Source organism: Bufo gargarizans, chromosome 3 (assembly GCF_014858855.1).
Source record: "Bufo gargarizans isolate SCDJY-AF-19 chromosome 3, ASM1485885v1, whole genome shotgun sequence".
In the NCBI taxonomy this organism is placed as follows: Eukaryota; Metazoa; Chordata; class Amphibia; order Anura; family Bufonidae; genus Bufo; species Bufo gargarizans.
This window is the reverse complement of record NC_058082.1, coordinates 357,551,852-357,575,327: the sequence shown is the minus strand read 5'-3', so window position 1 is coordinate 357,575,327 and position 23,476 is coordinate 357,551,852. Positions and strand designations below refer to the sequence as shown.

The window sequence follows — 23,476 nt, the reverse complement described above, 5'->3', positions numbered from 1 at the left end:
AAATCCGGGTGGCGACTTTTTTTTTTGGCCAGGCAGTGTATATATATATATATATATATATATATACACTCTTTTCTTAGATAGAATTTGATATTTCCATTTATATATCTTTACAAAAACTCAGACATATACACCCCTTAGGTACTTCTGAAACTAAAGCACTAAGGGCATTAAAGGGGTTATTCCAAGATATAAGCGTATCCCCTACCCACAGTATAGGGAATAAGTATCTGATTTATGAGGGTCAAATTACTGAAACACGAGAACTAGAGTCTTGAGTTCCCCAAATGAATCGAGGGCTGGTTGAGGATGTGCGCTGCTGCTCCATTCATTCTATGTGATGGAGATAGCTGAGTACAGAGCCCGCCTACCTCCAGCTGGTCCATCGAGAAAGAATGGATTAGCAGAATGCATGCTTGAACACTGCATTAATTTGGGGAAAACTTGGGACTCCGTGATTGATGGGGGTCCAAAGCTGTCAAACCCCCACCAATCATATGCTCATTGCTTGTTTTTCAGCTGATTGCTTTAATTACTGTTTTGTAAAGTGGTCATTGGAGTTTTCCCATTTGCGGCATAATGATTGGATATATCTTAGTCTGATCTGGTCAGTCTGGATCTGATTTCCATGTTGCTCCTATGAACAGATGCAGTACTGGATTCCAATCCATACTAATGAATGAGAAATGAACATGACAATCTCTAGGCTCCCACTGATTGGACATTTACGGTATATCCAATCAATATGCCATGAATGTCTTTAGTGGGAAAACCCTTTGAAACGCTTAGTAATACTATGTTGCCCGTCTTTTTGTTTCTGCTAATACATCTTTATCCTTTCTTTTCTCTGCTGCCTTTTCTCTATCTTCTGCATTTCTTCATCCTATCCGATCTTTTATGTTACTGATCTCACACTGATCTGTTCCATCCACTTGTAACTTTTTTGTTCTCCCGATCAATCGTTCCAATGCTCCATTCGTTTCTCATTGAAATATTTATGTTTATCTCTGCTCCCCTTCCAATATTCCCAAACATCATCCCATCATTTTATCTATTTGTTTCTTATTTCCTCTTTCCACTTTTTTTTCCCTTTACATCTGTGCCCCTTTTCACTGTCTTTCTGTCTTTGGGATCACCGGTAGATCCGGATAAACAGAGAAGTGAGTATCAAGCTTGTGATCCTATTCTCATCTCCCATAACCAGGTGCTTTACTGCCCTGGGATAAAGAGTAAAGGATAAAAACTCTCTTATCTTTTGAAAGTATCTTCTCTTTCCAGAAATGTATACATTCTAATATTGATTTAATTATAAGCTGCTTCCCACAAATCTTGGAACTTCTCAGCTATATTCTTGGTCACCCTCTGTCTTTTTACTTGCCTTATTCTATTCTTTTGGCCCACTGTATATTATGTTCCTCACACATCCTTATCCTTACCCCTTCTTCCATACTAGTTATACCTTTTCTCCTTCTAATCTTGCTCTGTGCATCATATTTAGTCACCCTTCCATGAAAATACATGTTTCTGTCGAAGGCTGGTAATCCAAGATTACAAATGGACCTTCAAATATCTTTGAGATCTCCTTTCCCATAGCTTTCAGTTTAGTTTTATGATATGTTTTTTCAACCACTGCCTGCAAACACAAGGAGCTCTTCTTGAGAAGATTTCTCTCAGAAATGTTTCCCAACCTGCTTCTCATATCATCCATAATTTCCTCATTTCTTACATTCTTTTCTTCAGTCTTGTTTCTGGAATGTGTTTATGTTCTTTTAAAGGTTGATGGTTTGAGAGTTAATTGATGCACACACCATTTGTCTGTCTTCCCTAATCCTGTGTCCGTTCTCCCCTTTGTGGATTATATTGCTTGTCCTAAGGGTACTTTTACACTTGCGCTGCTGTATTCTGGCAGGCAGTTCCGTCACCGGAACCGCCTGTCGGATCTGGCAGTCTGTATGCAAACGGATAGCATTTATAGAGAGATCTGGATGTAGATCAGTCTCACAAATGCATTGCAATACAGGATCCGTCTCTCCGGTTGTCATCCGGAAAAAACAGATCCGGTATTTATCTTTTTCACATTTTTAAAGGTCTGCGCATCAGTTTTTCCGGAACACTTGGGGCCTTAATGCATTTCAATGGAAAATAATGCCAGATCCAGCATTCTGGCAAGTGTTCCGGAATTTTGGACGGAGAAAATACCAAAGCATGCTGCGGTATTTTCTCCGTCCAAAAAATGTACAGTGACTGAACTGAAGACATCCTGATGCATCCTGAACGGATTGCTCTCCATTCAGAATGCATTAGGATAACACTGATCAGTTCTTTTCCGGTATTGAGCCCCTAGGACGGAACTCAATACCAGAAAAGTTTAACGCAAGTGTGAAAGTACCATAATGCATATTGGGAATGTTAACCATACAATATCACTAGTGATATGTTTAAATCTTTTTTCTTTTTGTTTGTAGGGTTATCACAGATCGAACCACTTTATTGCTACACAAGGTGAGTGGGTCACTAGGAACAGCACTTAATCACTTGATTTCATGCACCTTGTCATTTTAGGAAAAAAATAAGATGCCTCAGTAATGCCAGGTTCACACAAACAATTCTTTTTATTTAGAATCACCTAGCTAAATTATGACTTTAAATACTGTATATACCATAAATATAGCGATCAGTGGACAAGCCAAAATTTAACCACAGTTATAATCGCTTCTGGTCGCTTAACTCATTAATAAATAGGTCAGAAGATTAGCGTACGTACAATTTGTAAACTAAGGGATTACAGAGGATCACGAGATGGCCACCCACTGGGTTCCTCTGTGTGGGAGACAGTGGCCTGTTAATGATAACATGGTGGATTTGGTATGAGACCTGAATCTTCTGCGGAACAGGAGGCTGGGGATTATTTTAACCTCTAAAAACACTGACCATTATAATAATGTTCACATAACACAGGGGTCGAATCCCGGTCTCCAGTCCAATCTACTAAATAGTGAACCAGGATAGTTATGTCACTTGAACTTTGGGTGCTGGAAGCTTGTTTTTCACAAGGGACCCATGGATTCCCCTTTTAATATTACCATGTAAAGTCAGTTATGCTAATCTTTTGTTAGTTTAGATCAGACAGTCACCAGTTTTATATGTGTGACAATTCTATAATTGTAATCTAATAAACAATTTAATTGCCGCATTAATATCTTTATTTAGCTGCTGTCCCTGAACACCTGCAGTAACAGGAGCAGATGTGAAAACGTATTGGGGGACATTTATCAAGACTGGCATTTTCTTTGTCAGTCTTGATTTCCCCAGTGCAGCCAGTGGATGCGCCTAATTTATGCCAAGGCACAGGTCTCATACTAGATTTGGCACATCCTCCAGCAGGTTGTGCTCCAAAACGAAATCTATAACATAAAAAAAAAAAATCACAAACTGGTGTGGGGGAATAATTGATCTCCCCTATTAACTTTATAATAGAATGGGGCAATCAGTTTTTAAATATTATAATGGAAAAATTGATTACGTATTCAAACTTGGGAATATGTGAGCAGAATTATTTGTGAAATTGATGGGTTTTTCTAAACAACATTATCTGATTAAGGCCTCATGCACACAACCGTATTTATTGTCCGCATCCGAGCCGCAGTTTTTGCGGCTCGGATGTGGACACATTCACTTCAATGGGGCCACAAAAGATGCAGACAGCACTCCGTGTGCTGTTTGCATCCGTTGCTCCGTTCAGAGGCCCCGAAAAAAAAAAATATAGCATGTCCTATTCTTGTCTGTTTTGCGGACAAGAATAGGCATGTCTACAATGGGCTGTCCATTCTGTTCTGCAAATTGCCAAAGGCACACTGGTGGCTTCCGTTTTTTGCAGATCCGCGGTTTGCGGACCGCAAAAAACAGGAACGGTCGTGTGCATGAGGCCTAACCTGAACATTTATTTACATATGGGATGATTATATGTCAGTAATTTTAAGTCAGTTAAAGTGGTTCCCAGCTCAAACAAATCCATTAACTATTGCAGTGGACCCTCAAGTTCAGGGCCGATCCTAGGGTCACAGGCGCCTGGGTGCAGAAATATTTCTGGCGCCCCCACATGGGCGTGGTTATCTTACTAACTCCTCCCCTTTACAATGTTTCTATGGCAACAACTTCAGCCCCCAACTTCAGCCCCACGAATCGGCGGCTCGGCTTAAAAAAAAAAAAAGTCAAAAAAAAAAAGTCCCGGCGGCTCGCTCGGCCAGGGCCGGACTGGGGATAAAAACCAGCCCTGGAAAAAGTTGCACACCAGCCCCACAGCATTGCGTCATTATTTACTTGTTTATAATAGGAGAAAGCATTCATTTTAAAACACGTGTGTAAACACGAATATGAACTTTGCCCCACGATAGCTCTTTTGTAGAACCCCCATAAAAACTTACAGTTACTTGACTTGGCCCTTGGGGATCTCGGACGCCACTTCAACACTTTGGCCGGGGGCTCGGCGGAGCTGATGTTGTGCTTTAACCTAATGAGAAAGATTTCATAATAAGGATTTGGAGAAAGGGCAGAGGGATAGCAGAGCAGGGAGAGGCTGGTGCTGCTACTAGGGGGTCATACCATGGGGGAGTAATAAAGCCCACCATAATGCCCCCCCAGTAGTAATAATTCTCCTTATAATATGCAAAACATTTGTAATGCCCCCAGTTGAGCTAATGTTCCCATAATGTGCCAATATAAAATACCCCTTCTCAGTGCCCCCGTAGATGACCCCCATAGTGCCCCCCCCTTCCCCATAGTACCTCCCCCTTCCCCATAGTACCCACCATAATGTGTCCCAGTATAAAATGCCCCTATACAGAGCCCCCATATAAAATATCTTTTTTTTTAGCCTCAGTAGATGCCCCTATAGTGCCCCCCAATAATCTGCAGTAAGATGTGCCCCCATAGATGCCCCCAATCATGTGCCAGTAATAAGAGCCCCCCCACCATCATGTGCCAGTAGCCAGAGCCCCCCCATATCATGTCAGTAGCCAGAGCCCCCCCATATCATGTGTCAGTAGCCAGAGCCCCCCATATCATGTGCCAGTAGCCAGAGTGCCCCCAATCATGTGCCAGAAATAAGAGCCCCCCCACCATCATGTGCCAGTAGCCAGAGCCCCCCATATCATATGCCAGTAGCCAGAGCCCCCCCATATCATGTGCCAGTAGCCAGAGTGCCCCCATATCATGTGCCAGTAGCCCCCCATATCATGTGCCAGTAGCCCCCCTTATCATGTGCCAGCCCAGTAGTCCCCCCTTATCATGTGCCAGCCCAGTAGTCCCCCCTTATCATGTGCCAGCCCAGTAGCCCCCCTTATCATGTGCCAGCCCAGCCCAGTAGTCCCCCCTTATGTGCCAGCCCAGTAGCCCCCCTTATGTGCCAGCCCAGTAGCCCCCCTTATCATGTGCCAGCCCAGTATTGTATCTATATAAAAAAATTAAAAAAAAATAATACACTTATACTTACCTCCAGCAATGCGATGCGATGCAGGCCGCCTCTTCCGTCTGTGTCCCTCGCTATACGGCTCAGGCGACGCGATGACGTCATCGCGCCGCCTGCACCGGCCTGAGCTCTGATAGGCTGCCAGCACTAAGCCGGCAGCCTATCAGAGGAACAGGAGGGGACACACCTCTCCCTCCTCTGCCGCAGCACAGGCATCTGTATTGCCGTCCTGAGGACGGCAATACAGATGACTATGGAGATGAGCGCTTCCGCAATGGAGGCGCTCATCTCCTGCTCTGCCCTGCCGCCGGCCGCGGCCGCCCCCACTTGTCACCAGGGCCGCGGCCTTGCGGCACTCAGGCTTGCCGGCCCACCGGGAAATTTCCCGCTATCCCGGCAGGCCAGTCCGGCCCTGCGCTCGGCGCCTTTCGGGTGACAGCGCTGGGGTGCGGGGCACCCACTGCACCCCGTGTAGGATCGGCCCTGCTCAAGTTACAATATTAATTGGTTCCAGGACGACCAGTGCATGTTGAAACTATTTCCATTTGAGTAATTGCCCCAAAATGTTATCCAAGATAAGACAAAATGAAGATTTAAGAAAAATAAGCAGATAACTAAGGCAGATCCTTACATATACCAGTCAGGAATAGCTGCTAACTAGGAATAATACAGCTATTGCCAGAGAAGTGGCCTGGGCTGGTTGGATCCGAGTCTGAGGCATTGTATGTTGAGTCTAGTTTCAACTTACGATGGGTCAGAAAAGACCATTGTGTGTTGAAAATATTGTATCTTTAGGGACCACTGTTTTAGGATATGTATAAGTATACTATAACACTTGTAAATGATGCTTAAATAAGTCTTTGTTTTATTAAAGGCGCTACATTACAGACAAATTTATAGGGCGACACTAGAGTTTCAGTCTAACCAAACAAGGTCATGGCCATGAACAAGGTCCATGGTTAGACCGAAACACTGTCAGCCTATAATGTTATCTGTTATGGAGTGCCTTTAATAAAACATAAAACATATTTAAGAATCATTTTTAGGTGCCGTGGTATTCTTATAAATTTACATGGGAGGAAATACCAATGAGCACCTCATCATATCCCTGGGTGCTGACCAATCACTTTTAATTATCAGGATAGTCCAACAAATCAGATTGCTGAAGGTCTGACTCTCAGCACCCCCAGTGATCAATTGATTGAAGGGACCTTGAAACCCATATTTCCCATGCACAGTCCCATGCTTTTTGTAGTGTCTGTACCTGGAATTGCAGCTTAGCCCCATTTCATTTCCTGACTGAGCTGCTCAGAATTGCAATACCAGGCTCGACCACTCCTACAATACACCGCTGCTGGAGCTGTGTCTGGTAAACACTGAAGAGGAATGGAGCTCACACCTCCTCCAATCTAATATTGATGGCCTATCCTAAGGATAGTCCATCAATTTTATTTAGCTAGAGAATCCTTTAAGACATCTGTGATAAATGCACTTATCAGTCATAGTTATTTGCCTGTAGCTTCTAAACCTTGAGTTATGTTGTTTATAAGCTCTAGCATGTACAAAATCGGAGTAAAATATCCAGTTAAAAAGCATTTTAGGGACAGTGGCAAGAGGCAGTGGGTTGCTATAATGGGAAATAAATAACTTTGCTCCAGCTAGAACATACTAACAAACTGCTATTTTAAAATTGATTTGTTGCACAACAACAACAACACAAAAAAATCTGTTTCAGAGGTAACTGTTTTACATCCAGACAGATAGCCCAACCTTGCAGGCAGATTAAGGGGGTATAAGATTCTACTTGTCTGCTTTCAAAGCTGAATTTTCAGGCTTTAAATGGCATTAAGCTTGATAAAAAGAGAAAGTGAAATGTGAATTATTTGTTCTAGTAATGCATCCATTTTTGTCTAAATAACTGATGTACAGGTCCAAAACAGGACATGATCTATGACTTCTGGAGGATGGTTTGGCAAGAACACTGCTCAAGTATAGTGATGATTACCAAACTAGTGGAGGTTGGAAGGGTAAGTTCATTTATATGCTAGCCTTTTGTGGTGGAGTTTTGTTTTCACACGTTGAGGTCAGCCCAAAATGAAAGTGGATAGATCTGCATCTGGATCTTTCTGGCATATTCGTGCTCTATTATTATAATTACAAAATGCATACATGTGCAGGAGTGATTAGGACTTCTTTTGTCAATTTCCATCTTCTACTTCACCAACATTTTTCTGTAGAGAGAGACTTTGTAAAGGCAGAGAGGAGTACTACAACCCCCATCATGGTTCATATCAGCTATCGGGGAAGCTTTGAACTGTGAATTGTTCAGAACTATGTATGATACCATTGGGTGTACTACAACTCCCATTCTGCACTGTAGTAAAGAGAGACTTGTTTATTCTACAACTAGCCTGGTTACTTACTTCAGTACCTATCGCTGGCCACAGTACCCACATCTCCTGCCTTCAGGGGCGTTGCTAGGGTCTCAAAAGATCCGGGGCACAAGCCCCAATAAATATGCCCCCCCCCCCCCCCGCACTATGCTGTGCTTGCTATACAGCGGCACTTACCTGTCACATCCAGGGCCTCCAGGGGACGTCTCCTCTCTGTCATCATCTTCTCCACTTAGTCTGGACAACTTCTCTCAGCCGCCTCGTCTCTGCAGAGTGTGACACACAGACATCTTAGCTTCCTCACATTCTATCATTATCCCCCAACTGGAGTCTCCACAGTGTTATTCTGCTGCTTGCTGTGCCAAAACCTCAACCCCCCCCCCCCCCAATACCTCCAAATACTATCCTAAAGAAATATTACTGCCCCCCATAGTAATAGTGCTCCTCATAGTCCCAACAATAGTAATTCCCTTCTAGAATGCCCTCGTTAGTAACACTGCCCCAACCGTGATAATGCTCCTCAACAATGCCCCCATTATTAGAAGAGCCCTCCCATATTAATAATACCCTCACAGAGTCCCCAGTAGAAATAAGGCCCCCTTTTGTTCCCCCAGTAGTGATAAAGCTCCCTACAGACCCCTCAGTAGTAATAAGACCCCCATAGTGCGCTTAGTAGAAATAAGGCGGATCTATAAGACCCTCCTATAGAGCCCCCAGTAGTAATAAGACCGCCTATAATGTCCCCTGGAGCTGCAGTGCCCCCTGCAGTTATAATCCTCCCTCCACCATACAGTCCCATGTAAATAACATCACCTCCTCCCCAGCTGCCTCCAACGCACAATCCCATGTAAACATCACCTCCTAAGGCTACTTTCACACTTGCGTTTGTGCGGATCTGTCCTGTACTTGTACAGGACTGATCCGCACCGATATTATACAAACCAATGCATCTGTTCAGGACCGATTCGTTTGTATTAGATTTGAATTTCTAAGTCCCAATACGGATCCGTCCTGACTTACATTATAAGTCAATGGGGGACGGATCTGTTTACAATTGCACCATTTTGTGTCAATGCAAAGAGATCCGTCCCTATTGACTTACATTGTAAGTCAGGACGGATCCGTTTGGCTCCACAAGGCCATGCGGACACAAAAACGCTGCTTGCAGCATTTTGGGGTCCGCCTCCAAAATGGAACGGGGGGCCGTACGGAGCCGAACGAATGCATTCTGAATGGATCCGCATCCATTCAGAATGCATTGGGGTTAAACTGATGCATTTGGGGCTGCTTGTGAGAGACCTGAAATGGATCTCACAAGCGGATCACCAAACGCAAGTGTGAACGTAGCCTGAACCAGTGTTTCCCAACCAGTGTGCCTCCAGCTGTTGCAAAACTACAACTCCCAGCATGCCCGCACAGCCAAAGGCTGTCCAGGCATGCTGGGAGTTGTAGTTTTGCAACAGCTGGAGGCACACTGGTTGGGAAACACGGGCCTAAACATTAAGTCCCATGTACATAAACATCATTCCCCCCCACCATCCACTTTCCACATACAGTCCCATGTAAATAACATCACTCCCTCCCCCAGCCACCTCAAGCACACAGTTCCATGTCAATAACATCCCTCCCTTCAGCCCTATCATACATCCCAGTTAAATAACTACAACTCCCAGCATTGCTCTGCCTCTCCCTTCACTTACCTCTCCTGTACAGACATCAGCATTAGGCTCCTTCTCCTCTTCGGTCCAGTCCTGTACTGGTCACATGATGGTGACATCATCCAGGTCATCCTATCACAGCCTGTTTTGCTGATCACATGACCTGTGATGTCACCAAAGGTCCTTCACCTCTTCCCAGTGTAAGATTCAATTGTATTGCCGTTCTGTGTACGGCAATACAGTTGTATCTAGCAGGCAGGCAGGACATTCGGGGCATGGGACAAAACATCTGGGGCCCAGGCCCCGAATGTTTTAACCTAGCGACGCCCCTGCCTGCCTTGCACCTGTACCAGACACTTAACACCAAAGGCACCCCAACTACCCCCAGGCAGGAGCCCTAACATGGGTGTGCCCCAAAGGAAGAAAGGGTGCACCCTCCTGTCAGTGCCCCCCCATGTGCCACCCCCAACTAAAATGTCCCCCATTAATTTTGGTACTAGTTGGTCTGTGCTGCGCTGCTGCGCACTGTGTAGGCACTAGGCAGCCCTACCGGACATCTTCTGATGATCTGATCTGACAGCGAGTCTCGGACTCGGTGCCATTGAGGTCTCACTCTCTAGTCTCCACCCACCGCCGCCGCGTCCCCGCCCCCGGACCTGCCCAGTTGAGTCAGACTCAGTGGCAGTGCTATGCATAAATCGGCGTGCCGCTAGTCGAGACTAGCTGATTCAGATTCATTCACCTACTGGCAGCAGCTGCTTAAAGGGCTTCTGTCACCCCGCTAAAGTCATTTTTTATTTTTTTTTGGCAACTTAAATTCCTTATAATGCGATATATCAATATATAGTGCTCTTACTCATTTTGGTTGGGCAGTTTCTTAAAAAAACAGACTTTTATAATATGTAAATGAGCTCTCTACCAGCAAGTAGGGCGGCTACTTGCTGGTAGCAGCCGCGTCCTCCTTTCATAAAGATGCCCCCTCCTCATGTTGATTGACAGGGCCAGCGAACTCGCTCGTCCTCTGGTTGGCCCTGTCTGCGTTCAAAATCTGGCGCCTGCGCCGTACCTGTCTTCAGTCGGCGCAGGCGCACTGAGAGGAGGACGCTCGCTTGGCCGCTCCATCCTCAATGCGCCTGCGCCGATGACGTCACATCAACACCCGGCGCAGGCGCACTGAAGAAGGAGCGGCCGAGCAAGCGTCCTCTGAGTGCGCTTGCGCCGAATGAAGACCGGTACGGCGCAGGCCCAGATTTTGAACGCAGGGCCAGCCAGAGGACGAGCGCGTTCGCTGGCCCTGTCAATCAACATGAGGAGGGGGCGTCTTTATGAAAGGAGGACACGTCTGCTACCAGCAAGTAGACGCCCTACTTGCTGGTAGAGAGCTAATTTACATATTATAAAAGTCCGTTTTTTGAAGAAACTGCCCAACCAAAATGAGTTAGAGCATTATATATTGATATATCGCATTATAAGGAATTTAAGTTGCCCAAAAAAAAAAAAATGACTTTAGTGGGGGGACAGAAGCCCTTTAAGCCAGCCAGGCCCAGACTAGAGAACAGACAGTGTGTGGCGTGGCGTGGCCCTAACCTACCGATACCGAACAGACTGGACTGAGCCTGACCTAGTGGTGACGGTGTGTAGCAGGTTAACTTAATAAGGTACAACTTACAAGTAGTGACTGAGTGGACTGACTAAGTCTCTTTCTATTCTAACTAGAGAGATTAGATCTGACTCTGACTGAGTCTGAGAGGAGAGCTGGCTGGCGGCTGCCCCTGAATCTTCCTGATTTAAAAGTTAAAGGGGTTCTGCACTTTAATTTAACTGATGAGCTATACTCAGCTTCTGATCGGCGGGGATCAGACACCCGGGACCCCTGCCGATCAGCTGCTTGAGAAGGCACCGGCGCTCCAGTAGCGCCGCAGCCTTCTCACTGTTTAGCTTAGCCGCGCTCAGGCTAGTTGATACTAGTCGTGATGTCAGTCAGTGGGCCGGCGGTAAACAGTGAGAAGGCCGCGGTGCTGCTCGAGCGCCAGTGCCTTCTCAAACAGCTGATCGGCGGGGGTACCGGGTGTCGGACCCCCGCCGATCAGAAGCTGATGATCTATCCAGAGTATAGATCATCAGTTAAATGAAAGTGCAGAACCCCTTTAAAGTTACTGTCTGTGCAGCCTGGATGATTACAGTGTTTACTACTTTACCGTTTAGAGAAATCATGTTCAAATGTGAGCGGTGGGAGGGTGATCTGTGGTCTGTGGATGTCATGAGTCATTACACTGTTATAGGGGGAAGGGATCTGTGGATGAAACTCTTATAGTGTTATAGGGAGGGGGATCGGGGGTCTTTGGATGTCATGACACTGTTACGGGGGGGAATTTATAGATGACACAGTTATGGGGGGGGATCTGTGCCACTCTGTGGATGACACTGTTAGGCTCCATTCAGACGTCCGTAACAGCGGCAATGTGCGGGTCCACATTTTTTTTCGGGAACGGAATTGCGGACCCGGAAGTGCGGGTCCGCATTTCCATATCCGGCAGCACGTCGTGCTGCCCTATAGAAATCAATGGGTCTGCAATTCCGTTACGCAAATTTTGGATGTGTGAATGGGGCCTTATAGGGAGGGGGATCCCGATATGACACTGATATGGGGTGGTCCTGTGGATGACACATAGCATAAGATGCTATAAACGGTATGTGTCATCCACAGATCCCCCTCCATAAGTGTCATCCACAGATCCCCAGGCAGCTAGGACATGTTGAAATCTGAGTGATTGGGGTTTTTCTTCCCTATTGCGGTTTTAGGTATTGGGTAAAGTATCGCAGCATTTCTAAGCGTACTTGTGTAAATGTATTGTTGTTATAGCTGCCCCCCCCCCCTATTTTTTTGTCCTGGCCCCCAGTGTGCCCCCCAAAATTTGAAAGCTAGAGATGCCACTGCCTTAGGGCCAGTGGCTAGCCTACGGTGTTTGGCCACCGGGGCGGTCCTTTCTCTGGCACCCGCCCTCAATTCTTTAATTTTTTTTTACCCCCACACAGTAGTATTGCCCTCATTGTAGAACCTTCACAGTAGTTTTGTCCAGATATGTGCCCCCTCACGGTATTTATGCCCATATTGTGCCCCCTCACGGTAGTTATGCCCACACAGTGCCCCCTCATAGTATTTATGCCCTCAATGTACAACTTTCACAGTAGCTATGCTCACATTGTGCCCCCTTAAAGTACTTATCCCTTCATTGTGCCCCCTTCACAGTAGTTATGCCCTTATTGTGCCTCCCTCACAGTAGGTATGCCCTCTCTGTGCTGCTTTCACAGCAGTAGTGCCCTATCTGTGCCCCTTCACAGTTGTAATGCCCTCACTGTGCCCCTTTAGAGTAGTTATGCCCTCACTGTGCTCCCATAACAGTAATAGTGCCCTCTGTGCCTCTTCACAGTAGTAATGCCCATTGTGCCCAGTAATAATGCCCACTCAGTGCCCCATAACAGTTATGCCAACCCCTTCACAGGAGTAATTCTCTCTGTGCCCCTTCACAGTAGTAATACCCTCTGTGCCCCCCTTCATAGTAGTAATGCCCATTGTGCCCCCTTCATAGTAGTAATGCCCTCTGTGCCCTTTTGTTGTAGTATTGCCCTCTGTGCCCCCTTTGTAGTAGTAATGCCCTCTGTGCCCCCTCCATAGTAGAAATGTCCATTGTGACCCCCTAATAGTAGTAATGCCCTCTGTGCCCCCTTTGTAGTAGTATTGCCCTCTGTGCCCCCTTTTTAGTAGTATTGCCTTCTGTGCCCCCTTTGTAGTAGTATTGCCCTCTGTGTCCCCTTTGTAGTAGTATTGCTCCCTGTGTCACCTTTGTACTAATAATGCCCTCTGTGCCCCCCTATAAGTAGTAATGCCCTCTGTGCTCCCTTTGTAGTAATGAAGCCCTCTATGCCCCCTTTGTAGTATTGATGCCCTCTGTGCCCCTCCATGGTAGAAATGCTCTCTGTGCCCCCTCCATGGTAGAAATTCCCTCTGTGCCCCCTCCATGGTAGAAATGCCCACTGTGCCCCCTCCATGGTAGAAATGCCCTCTGTGCCTACTTTGTTCCTGAAGCTCACAGTCCTCTCTCCCCTACAGACACAGATTGCTCAGAAGCACTGTGTGGGAGGAGCTTAGGCAGATTCCCTGGCTGCAGGCTCCGCCCACACAGGCCAGCAGCGCGATCTGTGCCTGCAGGCTGAATGGTGGAGTAGGGAGAAGTCTCCCTGCTTTATCATTCATTGCTGTAGAGAAGGAGCGCAGGGAGCTGAGTGAAAGGCGATCCAGCAATGAGCGCTTCTATTTGTATTGATGGAAGCGCTCATTGTTTCTGGGCCCTGGCACCCCCCCCTGACAGCGGGCACCCGTTGTGGACCGAAACCCCCCGCCCCCCTCCCTTAACACGCCACTGCTAAGGGCCCATCTATCCATTGTTTCTGCCTCTTGAATCCCTTCTCTTTAATTTATGCTGTCTTTTCATATTAGAAGAGAAAGGGTTAACCCTAATGGTATAGATCTGTGTTTAATCTGTTTTTAATCTTTTCCAGTTCAGGTAGACTTGCCGACCCTTGATTCAGCCCATTTCTTGAATGCATAATGTGTCTGCTAAACTGCCATTGGAAGGTGTCCTATAAGAGTAGATTGTGAATGGGACGATCCTATTGGCGAGCATAGAACAGCAAAACAAAGCAGATGTTTGCTTTACTGAATGTAATTTTATTGCTTTAAATCTGGCTTTTGCTGTAGATATGTGTGAAAAAACAGCAGTTAATGCTGTGAACTGGATTGTTCTCGGCTAATATGATTAGTATTGTCGCTGTGTTGCTCTGACGGATAATTAAGAACAATGTTCCTTACATCAGATCATTTTTTAAATTGTGTTTTCTCGTAAATCTCCATTAACTGTAATGATTTTGTTTGGTCTCTGCTGGTCTAATTTTCCTTTCTCATTAGCACTCTTCCTTCAGCACCCCACCAAACAGTGCTGACGTGAACGCATTGTAATTAGTTTACTCTCTTTATCACTGCGTGTCTTGTATTGCATCCATCACACAGTCGTGGGATTAACACACAAGGTGCAGTCCCCTTCTGTTTGGTTGGATGGTCTCCATGTGCCTTAGAAGCATTTTTCTTGTCCTTTCCTTAAGAAAAATATGCTCAGTTCCAGGTACATTATTTTTTCTGTTACCACTATGAGAAGAGGTTATAGATACATAAATTACCCTGCAGGGAAAGAATAGATATTTTGTCCAATATTCCCATCTATCTATGTCGTAGCTTCACATTTATCTCCTTTAATCCCTCAGGATATATACAGTATGCAGCCAAAATATATTGTAAATATGTCTTTTCTTGCATAGAAAGGGGTAATCAGGGGCGTACCAAGTAACCACGAGGGCCCATAGCAGAACTTGGTATGGACCCCCTCTTTATCAGTTCAGAAAAACTCATAACTGGTCTACCTACACCACATAGATAAGGTCCACAGTGATGTCACAGTACCAGAATAAAGTGTACAGGAATAGTGCACACAGTGATGTCATACTACAGGAATAAAGTGCAAATAATGTCACCGTATAGGAATAAGGTACACAGTGATGGCACAGTATAGAGATTGTGCACACAGTGATGGCACAGTATAGAGATGGTGCACACAGTGATGGCACAGTATAGAGATGGTGCACACAGTGATGGCACAGTATAGAGATTGTGCACACAGTGATGGCACAGTATAGAGATTGTGCACACAGTGATGGCACAGTATAGAGATTGTGCACACAGTGATGGCACAGTATAGAGATTGTGCACACAGTGATGGCACAGTATAGAGATGGTGCACACAGTGATGGCACAGTATAGAGATGGTGCACACAGTGATGGCACAGTATAGAGATGGTGCACACAGTGATGGCACAGTATAGAGATGGTGCACACAGTGATGGCACAGTATAGAGATGGTGCACACAGTGATGGCACAGTATAGAGATGGTGCACACAGTGATGGCACAGTATAGAGATGAACTAAACAAACGGTGATGTCATGGTGCAGGCATAAAGCACACCACATTGCATAGCACAGGAATAACACAGAATTTACCTGTTTCATGACAGCACAGTAAAAAAAAAATATATTGATGTCACATGTAGGTGAATGGGTGCATGATACACAATATCGGATAGTGATGTCACAACACAGGAATAATGCAAACAAGTGATGCTGTAGAGAAGGCATGAAGCACACTGCAGGGGTAACTATGGTGCCCTATAGTAAAACAGAATGGAGTCTCATTCTGTTTTTTATGCACCCTGCATACGGTTCACTACTAGGTATCTTTTAGTGGATATGGGTTCCTTTAGTTGTTGGACCCATAGTAGCTGTTATGCCCGCTACCCTAATTGTTATGTCTATGGGAGTAGTCAGGGTTTGCGGTTATCCCATTCCTGCTATCCCCCGAGATATTAAGTCTTGATGTAATATTTACATGATTGAATAGTGGGATTACCTTAAAATTTACTTTTATTTGGTCAAAATTAAAATATTAGGCCCATTAATTTATTTAAATGCTACAAACATACGTAGTCAAACGCCACCAATGAAAAAGGTGGAGAGAAGAAGCAGGTGTGAATTGTAAACACTTGCTTGGAGGGTGAGTTTACGAAAATAAAGGGATACAGGTAAAGAGGGAGACAGATGCTGGGTCTCTTCCCCTAAAGTATCCCCTAGTTCTGGGCCTAATATTTTAATTTTGACCAAATAAATTTTAAGGTAATCCCACTATTCAATTATATTCTAATACTCATGGGTGCCATATATATCACCGAAATTTGACTAGTACGTATCCCAGTTACGAGATTATTCTGTAATATTTACATGACCAACAGGTTTGGAATTTCACATGCTTTGACATTTATCAGCATTTTCAAGGGTTTGAAAATACAATAAAATAAATCACTGCAGAAAATGCACCAAAATGATACATAACTGAAAATACTAGCTAACTCCTCAGGCCGATGTTAAAATCTGAGAACTTTGCCAATATCTTCCAGTCAGAAACATATCGGAGCCCCTCATGCACCACGTCACGGTGTCTCAGCACGCATGGGGTCCTACCACTCAACTGCCCGTGGTGTGTGAACAGAGTCTGAATCAGTGCTAGAAACCAACTCACAGCCAGGCTCTCACATGCCTCCATAGTGGCCTAAACGGGTGAAAATGCTCAAAACCCAGACACTGTAGCGCGTCTACAACCGGGGGAGCAATTCCTCCGCATGCGGTCCGCAGACAACGGCAATCCCCAGCAAAAAATTCGGACAATGGAGAATGCCAGGGTGGACCACATGCCCCACTAGGACATCTTACACAAAATGATACATTGTGCAGATAAAAAAATAAATATATAAATACAAAAATAACTGCAGAAAATGTACCAAAATGATACGCAACTGACAACACTAGCCAATTCCTCAAGCCGATGTTAAAAGCTGAGAACTTTGCCAATATCTTCCAGTCAGGAACATATCGGAGCCCCTCATTCATTGTGTATCATTTTGGTGCCTTTTATGCAGTGATTTTTGTATTCATATAATATTTCATCTGCACAATGTATCATTTTGTGTAAGATATCCTTGTGGTGCATGCGGTCCGCTCCGGCATCCTCCATTGTACGCATTTTTTGCTGGGGATTGCCGTTATCTCCGGACCACATGCGGAGGAATTGCTCCCCTGGTTATAGACAAGCTACATATGGGTTTTGAGCATTTCCACCCGTTTAGGGTTTGGCCAAGATTAGAAAAACATGGAACTGAGCTACAGTACCAGACACAATCCATGAACCGGTGTAGTTTGTTGTAGAGTAGAAGCTGAACTAATGGGAATTGATTTTACCTGTAATATTTTGGTTTTAATCTCTGCTACTACTTGGCTTCTGAAGGAGGATCTGTGAAGCCACCCAATACAGAGAACACATCAGAATACATCACGGGACTCAGTAGATAATTGTAATGCAACATTTAGTATTTATTGATGAATCCAATAGTGTTAATTTGACGTGTCCAATGTTTCAGTCCTACCAGGACCTTGTTCACAGTCAGTGAGTCAGGAGATGCACAGAGAGTGGATGGTAGCATTCTCCCTGTTGAGGAATGCTACTGTCCACTCTCCGTGCATGTTGGCCATGTCAAAGTAACACTAATGGATGGATTGATAAATACTACATTTTGCATTACAAATATCTACTGAGTGCCATGGTGTATTCTGATTTGTACTTCGGAATAACACCCTACTGCTGAGCACCAGAACGACATTGCTACATTGGAGTGCCAACCATTTTCTTTCTCTAAATGCAGAAAAAACTTCACAGTGAAGCCCCTCCTAGGTATCTGAGAGAGATGAATCTGGCAGAATAAAACTTTATATTTACACTACTCCTCATAAAGCACCACAAAATGCATACTTGTCCTTATGCCCCTATTTAGTGCTGTCATCAGTTTGGCATGGCCAGATCAGCTGATAATATTTTACATTTCTGTATGTGAGAGCAACGTCTTGTAGTAGGTGGTTGTTAATATTCCAGTTTTGTTTTCCATTTTAAGGCTTGTTATTTCTCAGTTGTGCCGTATAATATCATCCTCTGCACAGGTCAAATGCAGCAAGTACTGGCCCGATACTACAGAAACATATGGGGATATACGCATTACCTTACTTAATACAGAAACTCTGGCAGAGTATACAGTTAGAACACTTTCGTTGGAGCGGGTAAGTGAATAAATAGCTTATCTATATCAATCTGTTTCAAAGCTTCCCCTTTTCCTGTGTTTATAATGAATATAGTGACCTTTTTTTTTTTTTTTTAAGCGGGGTTATACTGCCAGACATGAAGTAAAGCAGTTTCACTTCCTCTCATGGCCTGAGCATGGAGTACCCTTCCACGCTACAGGTCTCCTTGCTTTTATTCGAAGAGTAAAGTCTTCTACACCACTTGATGCTGGGCCTGTTGTGGTGCATTGCAGGTCGGTAATACCAAATGGCTGTTTGTTGTCTTGTGCTGTTATTATCTATATGTGTATAGTTAAGGGTATGCTATGCAGAATAGTAGGGGAGATTTACTAATCAAAACCAAAATTCGGATCCAGTTTGCAGCCAGAAACTGGCATGCATGAATTAAATAACAGTTTTGACCCTTTCAACAAAGGAAGTTAATACAAGACACTTGCTAATATATTATCATTTCCCATATTGCTTATTTTGCCGGCTTGATTAATTTGTCCATCACATTATACATTTCTCATTTCCATGGTTACAACCACCCTGCAATGATGGCCGTACTTGCACACTATAGGACCAAGTACCTGCCTCTCTAGTGGTCAGAACTTTCTCCAATAGTGTGAAAGCACAACTACCACTGGTGGATTGCAGAGTGGTCTTAACCATGGATACAAGCAGTGTATAATGTGATGGAAAAATGAATCCAGCCAGCAAAGGAAGCAATATGGACAATCACAGGACATTAGTAAGTGCCTTGTATTAACTTTCTCTACATGATAAAGGACATTTGATGAACCCCTTTAAGGCGGGTTTACACTGCACATTGTAAGGCTACTTTCACACTAGTGTTACTAGTAACTAGTGTTACTATTTTCCGGTATTGAGATCCGTCATAGGGCCTCAAAAAAATGCTTCAGTTTTGTGCCCATTCATTGTCAATGCAAACAAAATGTAACTGAACATAACGGAATGCACCAAAATGCATTCGGTTCCATTTGGTTGCGTTCTCGTACCGGAGAGCAAACTCATGCTGCAGTTTGCTTTCCATCATGGGATACGGAGCAAAACGGATCCCTCATGATCCACAATGCAAGTCAATGGGGACGGATCCGCTTTCTCTGACACAATAGAAAACGGAACGGTCCCCCATTGACTTTCAATGAAGTTCATGACGGATCTGTCTTGGCCATTTAACAGATAATACAAATGGATCCGTTTATAACAGATGCAGATGGTTGTATTATCAGTAACGGAAGCGTTTTTGCTGAACCCTGCCGGATCCAGTAGAAATGCTAGTGTGAAAGTAGCCTAACAGCTGATTGAGGGGAAATAAGTGTTTCTTCTGGACAGTTGGCTGCTTCTCGGCATAGACATCATCTGCTCATTGCAGAGCAGCCAAAAGAGGTAGCTTTCTGGAGTCTCTGCAATAACATGGCATTTATAGCTGAGAAGACTCCTCAGTTTATTCGGATTGTAAAGCTGGATGGTAAAGGGACTATATTGTCAGCTGCCAGATGAGGAAGGAGACTGATATTACTCAAAGCCTGCCCTAGCAGCATGAATTATTACCAGCTCCAAGAAAGATACATGGAAGCAAAAGAAAATGAAAATATTTTGTGAAGGTTCTCATCATCCTGCATCATTCACTCTAAAAAATCTGTCACTTTGCTAGTTTTTTTGTTGTTGCTAGAAATACAGTAAATTAATTCAAAACAGACATTAACTTCATTTCAGGACTTTTAGTTTGAAAATTATTCATGTGATCGACCCTTTACCTGTCTTGTGTCTTCTAATAGCTCTGGAGCTGGCAGGACAGGATGCTACATTGTCTTGGATGTGATGCTGGACATGGCTGAGTGTGAAGGAGTTGTAGATATATACAACTGTGTGAAAACACTGTGCTCTCGACGCATCAACATGGTGCAGACTCAGGTAAGATGGCTGGAAAGAACCTCAATGGAGAAGGTCATATTGAGATTACCTGCTGATTTGTGCAATGTTAATTTTAATGCTTCAGGAGCAATACGTTTTTATCCATGACGCCATCCTTGAGGCCTGCCTTTGTGGTGACACAGCTATTCCTGCATGTGACTTCAGGCAAACATACAAAGAAATGCTACAGATAGACACCCAGAGTAACTCAACACACCTGAGAGATGAATTCCAGGTAATATGATAATCCTTAAAGGGCTTGTCTGAAGACCCCAAAAATTCTTCAGGGGTTTGCAAATGTAAATTATTGAGATTTACCAATATAATCTAATTCTGAAAGCTTTATACATGGCCTGATTTCAGACCCATTCCTGGAAGTGCAGTACTCCAGACCTGGGGGTGTCTGCTGTTTATATGTTACTTTCTACCATGTTATGTAATATGCACCAGCATGACGTGGTATGGTTGGCAGGGACAGGGTTAACCACCCTGTTCCTCTCCTCTTGGTGGGAGTAGGCTGCCACTTTGCCCACCACCATACCTCAACATCTGGCGATAGGAATTACATTCTTTTGCACTAACATTTGTATTCTTTTACTTCTGCCCTACATCTTTAAACCTTTTTTCCACTGCACCGATCCCCAGGGAGCAAGGGTCTGAGGGAGAACACCATGACACAACATCTCATCAGCGCCACTACTACTCCCATCCTCTGCACCAGGTCCTCAGGGGCTCACTGCAGAAGTGGATCTTTTTCTTTAAATGTTGATGTTCCAACACAGACTCTGGTGACAAGGAACTTTCTTCTCCTCCCTGTGTGTCCATGACATGTTGAGGAGGCTAAGCCAGCCTCCTTCCCAGATTCCTTTCTAGCCATCACTTGTGGTGGGAGGAATCTCCCTGCCACTGGGATATGTGTTGGAATGTTCCACTTCTGGGACCATGAAACAGAGTCTGAAGTTATCTAAAAAGTTTTAATTTTTCATTCATTTTCATTTGCAAACCACTTAAAGGGGTTGTCCGGGTTAAGAGCTGAACCCGGACATATCCCCATTTTTACCCAGGCAGTCCCCTTGACTTCAGCATCGGAGCAGTTCATGCTCCGATGCTCTCCTTTGCCCTGCGCAGGGCAAAGGCATTTTCTGCAGTTCCGGTGACGAACCGGGCTCTTCATAGGGCTGCCAGGCGGAGGCTTCTGCCCAGCAGTGAGCCCGGTGACTTCACTGGCAATGATGGGCGGGCTTAAGCGCTGCCCTAGCCTGTAAAATGGCTAGGGCAGCGCTAAAGCCCACCCATCAGAGCCTGTGACATCACTGAAGACACTGCTGGATGGAAGCCTCCGCTGAGCAGTGTGTTATTGTAAATAAAAGAGCCCTTGCCCTGAGTGATCCAGCGCAGGGCCAGGGAGAGCATCGGAGCATGAACTGCTCCGATGCTAACATCAAGGGGGCTGCCTGGGTGAAATTATGGGTATGTCCGAGCTCTGAACCTGGACAACCCCATTAAGAACTTTTTTGTGTTGTGGGGCAACTCTTTTAGTTCTGCATATTACTTACATCTACATGGTTTACTTGCTAACTACTGTGTTATTTCTCTGCAGACTCTAAATTCAGTGACAGCGCAACTAGGTGTAGAGGAGTGCAGCGTTGCTTTGTTACCGCACAACCGAGACAAGAACCGAAGTATGGATGTATTGCCCCCTGACCGTTCTCTGCCTTTATTACTCTCTGCACATGGAGAGGATACCAGCAATTACATTAATGCTGCCCTGACCGATGTAAGCTGCTGTCCTTGATTTTCAAATATAAGCCTCCAATTGTGGTATTTTTTGCAATGTGCAATTAGAAGATACATCAGGGTCTCTCTGAACTATTGCACTAATAATAAAGTTTCATTAAGTTGAGAAATTAACAATTTGAAACAATGTAACTCCCAAAAATATAACCCCTCTTTATATTAAAAATGTTTCCCAGGATTTTTTTTTACTGATGACCTATCCTCTGGATAGGTCATCAGTCTCGATCGGTGGGGGTATGACACCTGGGACCCCCACCAATAGGCTGTTTTGAGAAGGCAGTGGTGCTCCTGTGAGCGCTGCGGCCTTCTCGCAGCTTACCAATCACAGTGCCACAGTGTATAGTGGCTGTGCTTGGTATTGCACTCAGCCACTTTTATTTGAACAGGTCTGCTCCTAGGCCACGTGAATGATGAACGTGATGTCACTGGCCTAGGTAAAGCTGAAAGAAGGCCACGGTGCTCACAGGAGTGCTGCTGCCTTCTCAGATACGGATGACCTAATTAGAGGAGTTTAAAACTCTTGGAAAACCACTTTAATAGGGGGGAAGTGACTTTCCCAATCGGTGTATTTTTCACCTTAAAGTGTTCTCACATATTGTTTTTAAAAAAAAGGGAGTCCATTGCTTTCTCTAAAGTTTACCGATAGCTTAGTTGAACTGATGGAAACGCTTTTGCAAAGTTTTACCAAAGAGGCGGGAGAGATAATACTTGGTCGAATATAAAAAACATGAAATATGATCCTGCAGCTTCCAAGAAAAGGTCTAGGAAATAACAGCGCTGCTTGTGGTGCAACAGTGTGTGTCAACAATTGCACTAAAATTTGGGTGCACTGTGCACAAAGGTCTCTTTACATGGGCTGACCGTACAGACAAGTTTTGGGAATAAACTGTTTGTTCCTGATAATTGGCGGCTTGTCAGAGGAGGTTACCACTGTGTTCATATGCAGCAATTATCCCTTCTGTATGGGGACAAGCGATTGCTTATCCCCCCCAAATTTTTTTTTTGAGGCATTCGTATAATCTGCTACCCAGAAATTATTATATATTTTTTGTCCTCATCAAGGATGCATTGACCCGATATGCAAGCTTTTGCCCGTTCATCAGGTGATTGATGGTACCTTTACATAGGCCAGTTATCCAGCCACTTTGATAAATCTGCCATAGTTTTAGACTATCTAAAAACTAGACAATATTAGTAAATCTGCCCCTGTGTGTTTAACGTGTTAATTGTCAAGTTAGTGTTTGCTGCATGTTTGCTGCATCAGCAAGTGCAAATTCCATGTTCACAGACAAGCATATATGTATTGTTCAGGCTGACCAAACAACTGCTGTGGGGTCAATGAAAAATAGAGGTACCACATCAGGATAGACCTGTTTCCCATTCGTACGGTCTGTGTGAAGCTGTGTCTTCTCTCTCCATAATCACAGCTACTGTATGTTAGCAAGCAAGTGA

General features: G+C 44.6%; 1 protein-coding gene across 2 annotated transcripts in view; it reads left to right on the top strand.

The window, feature by feature from the left end:
* The window catches only part of PTPRU (protein tyrosine phosphatase receptor type U), a 121,255-nt gene that overhangs the window by 84,348 nt on the left and 13,431 nt on the right, over nucleotides 1–23,476 (top strand). For both annotated transcript variants that reach the window (XM_044287846.1, XM_044287845.1), the window contains 7 exons: nucleotides 2,466–2,502; nucleotides 7,397–7,494; nucleotides 18,170–18,286; nucleotides 18,386–18,540; nucleotides 20,092–20,227; nucleotides 20,313–20,462; nucleotides 21,828–22,004. In XM_044287846.1, the coding sequence (XP_044143781.1) occupies nucleotides 2,466–2,502; nucleotides 7,397–7,494; nucleotides 18,170–18,286; nucleotides 18,386–18,540; nucleotides 20,092–20,227; nucleotides 20,313–20,462; nucleotides 21,828–22,004 (870 nt within the window). The remainder of the gene's footprint in view (nucleotides 1–2,465; nucleotides 2,503–7,396; nucleotides 7,495–18,169; nucleotides 18,287–18,385; nucleotides 18,541–20,091; nucleotides 20,228–20,312; nucleotides 20,463–21,827; nucleotides 22,005–23,476) is intronic.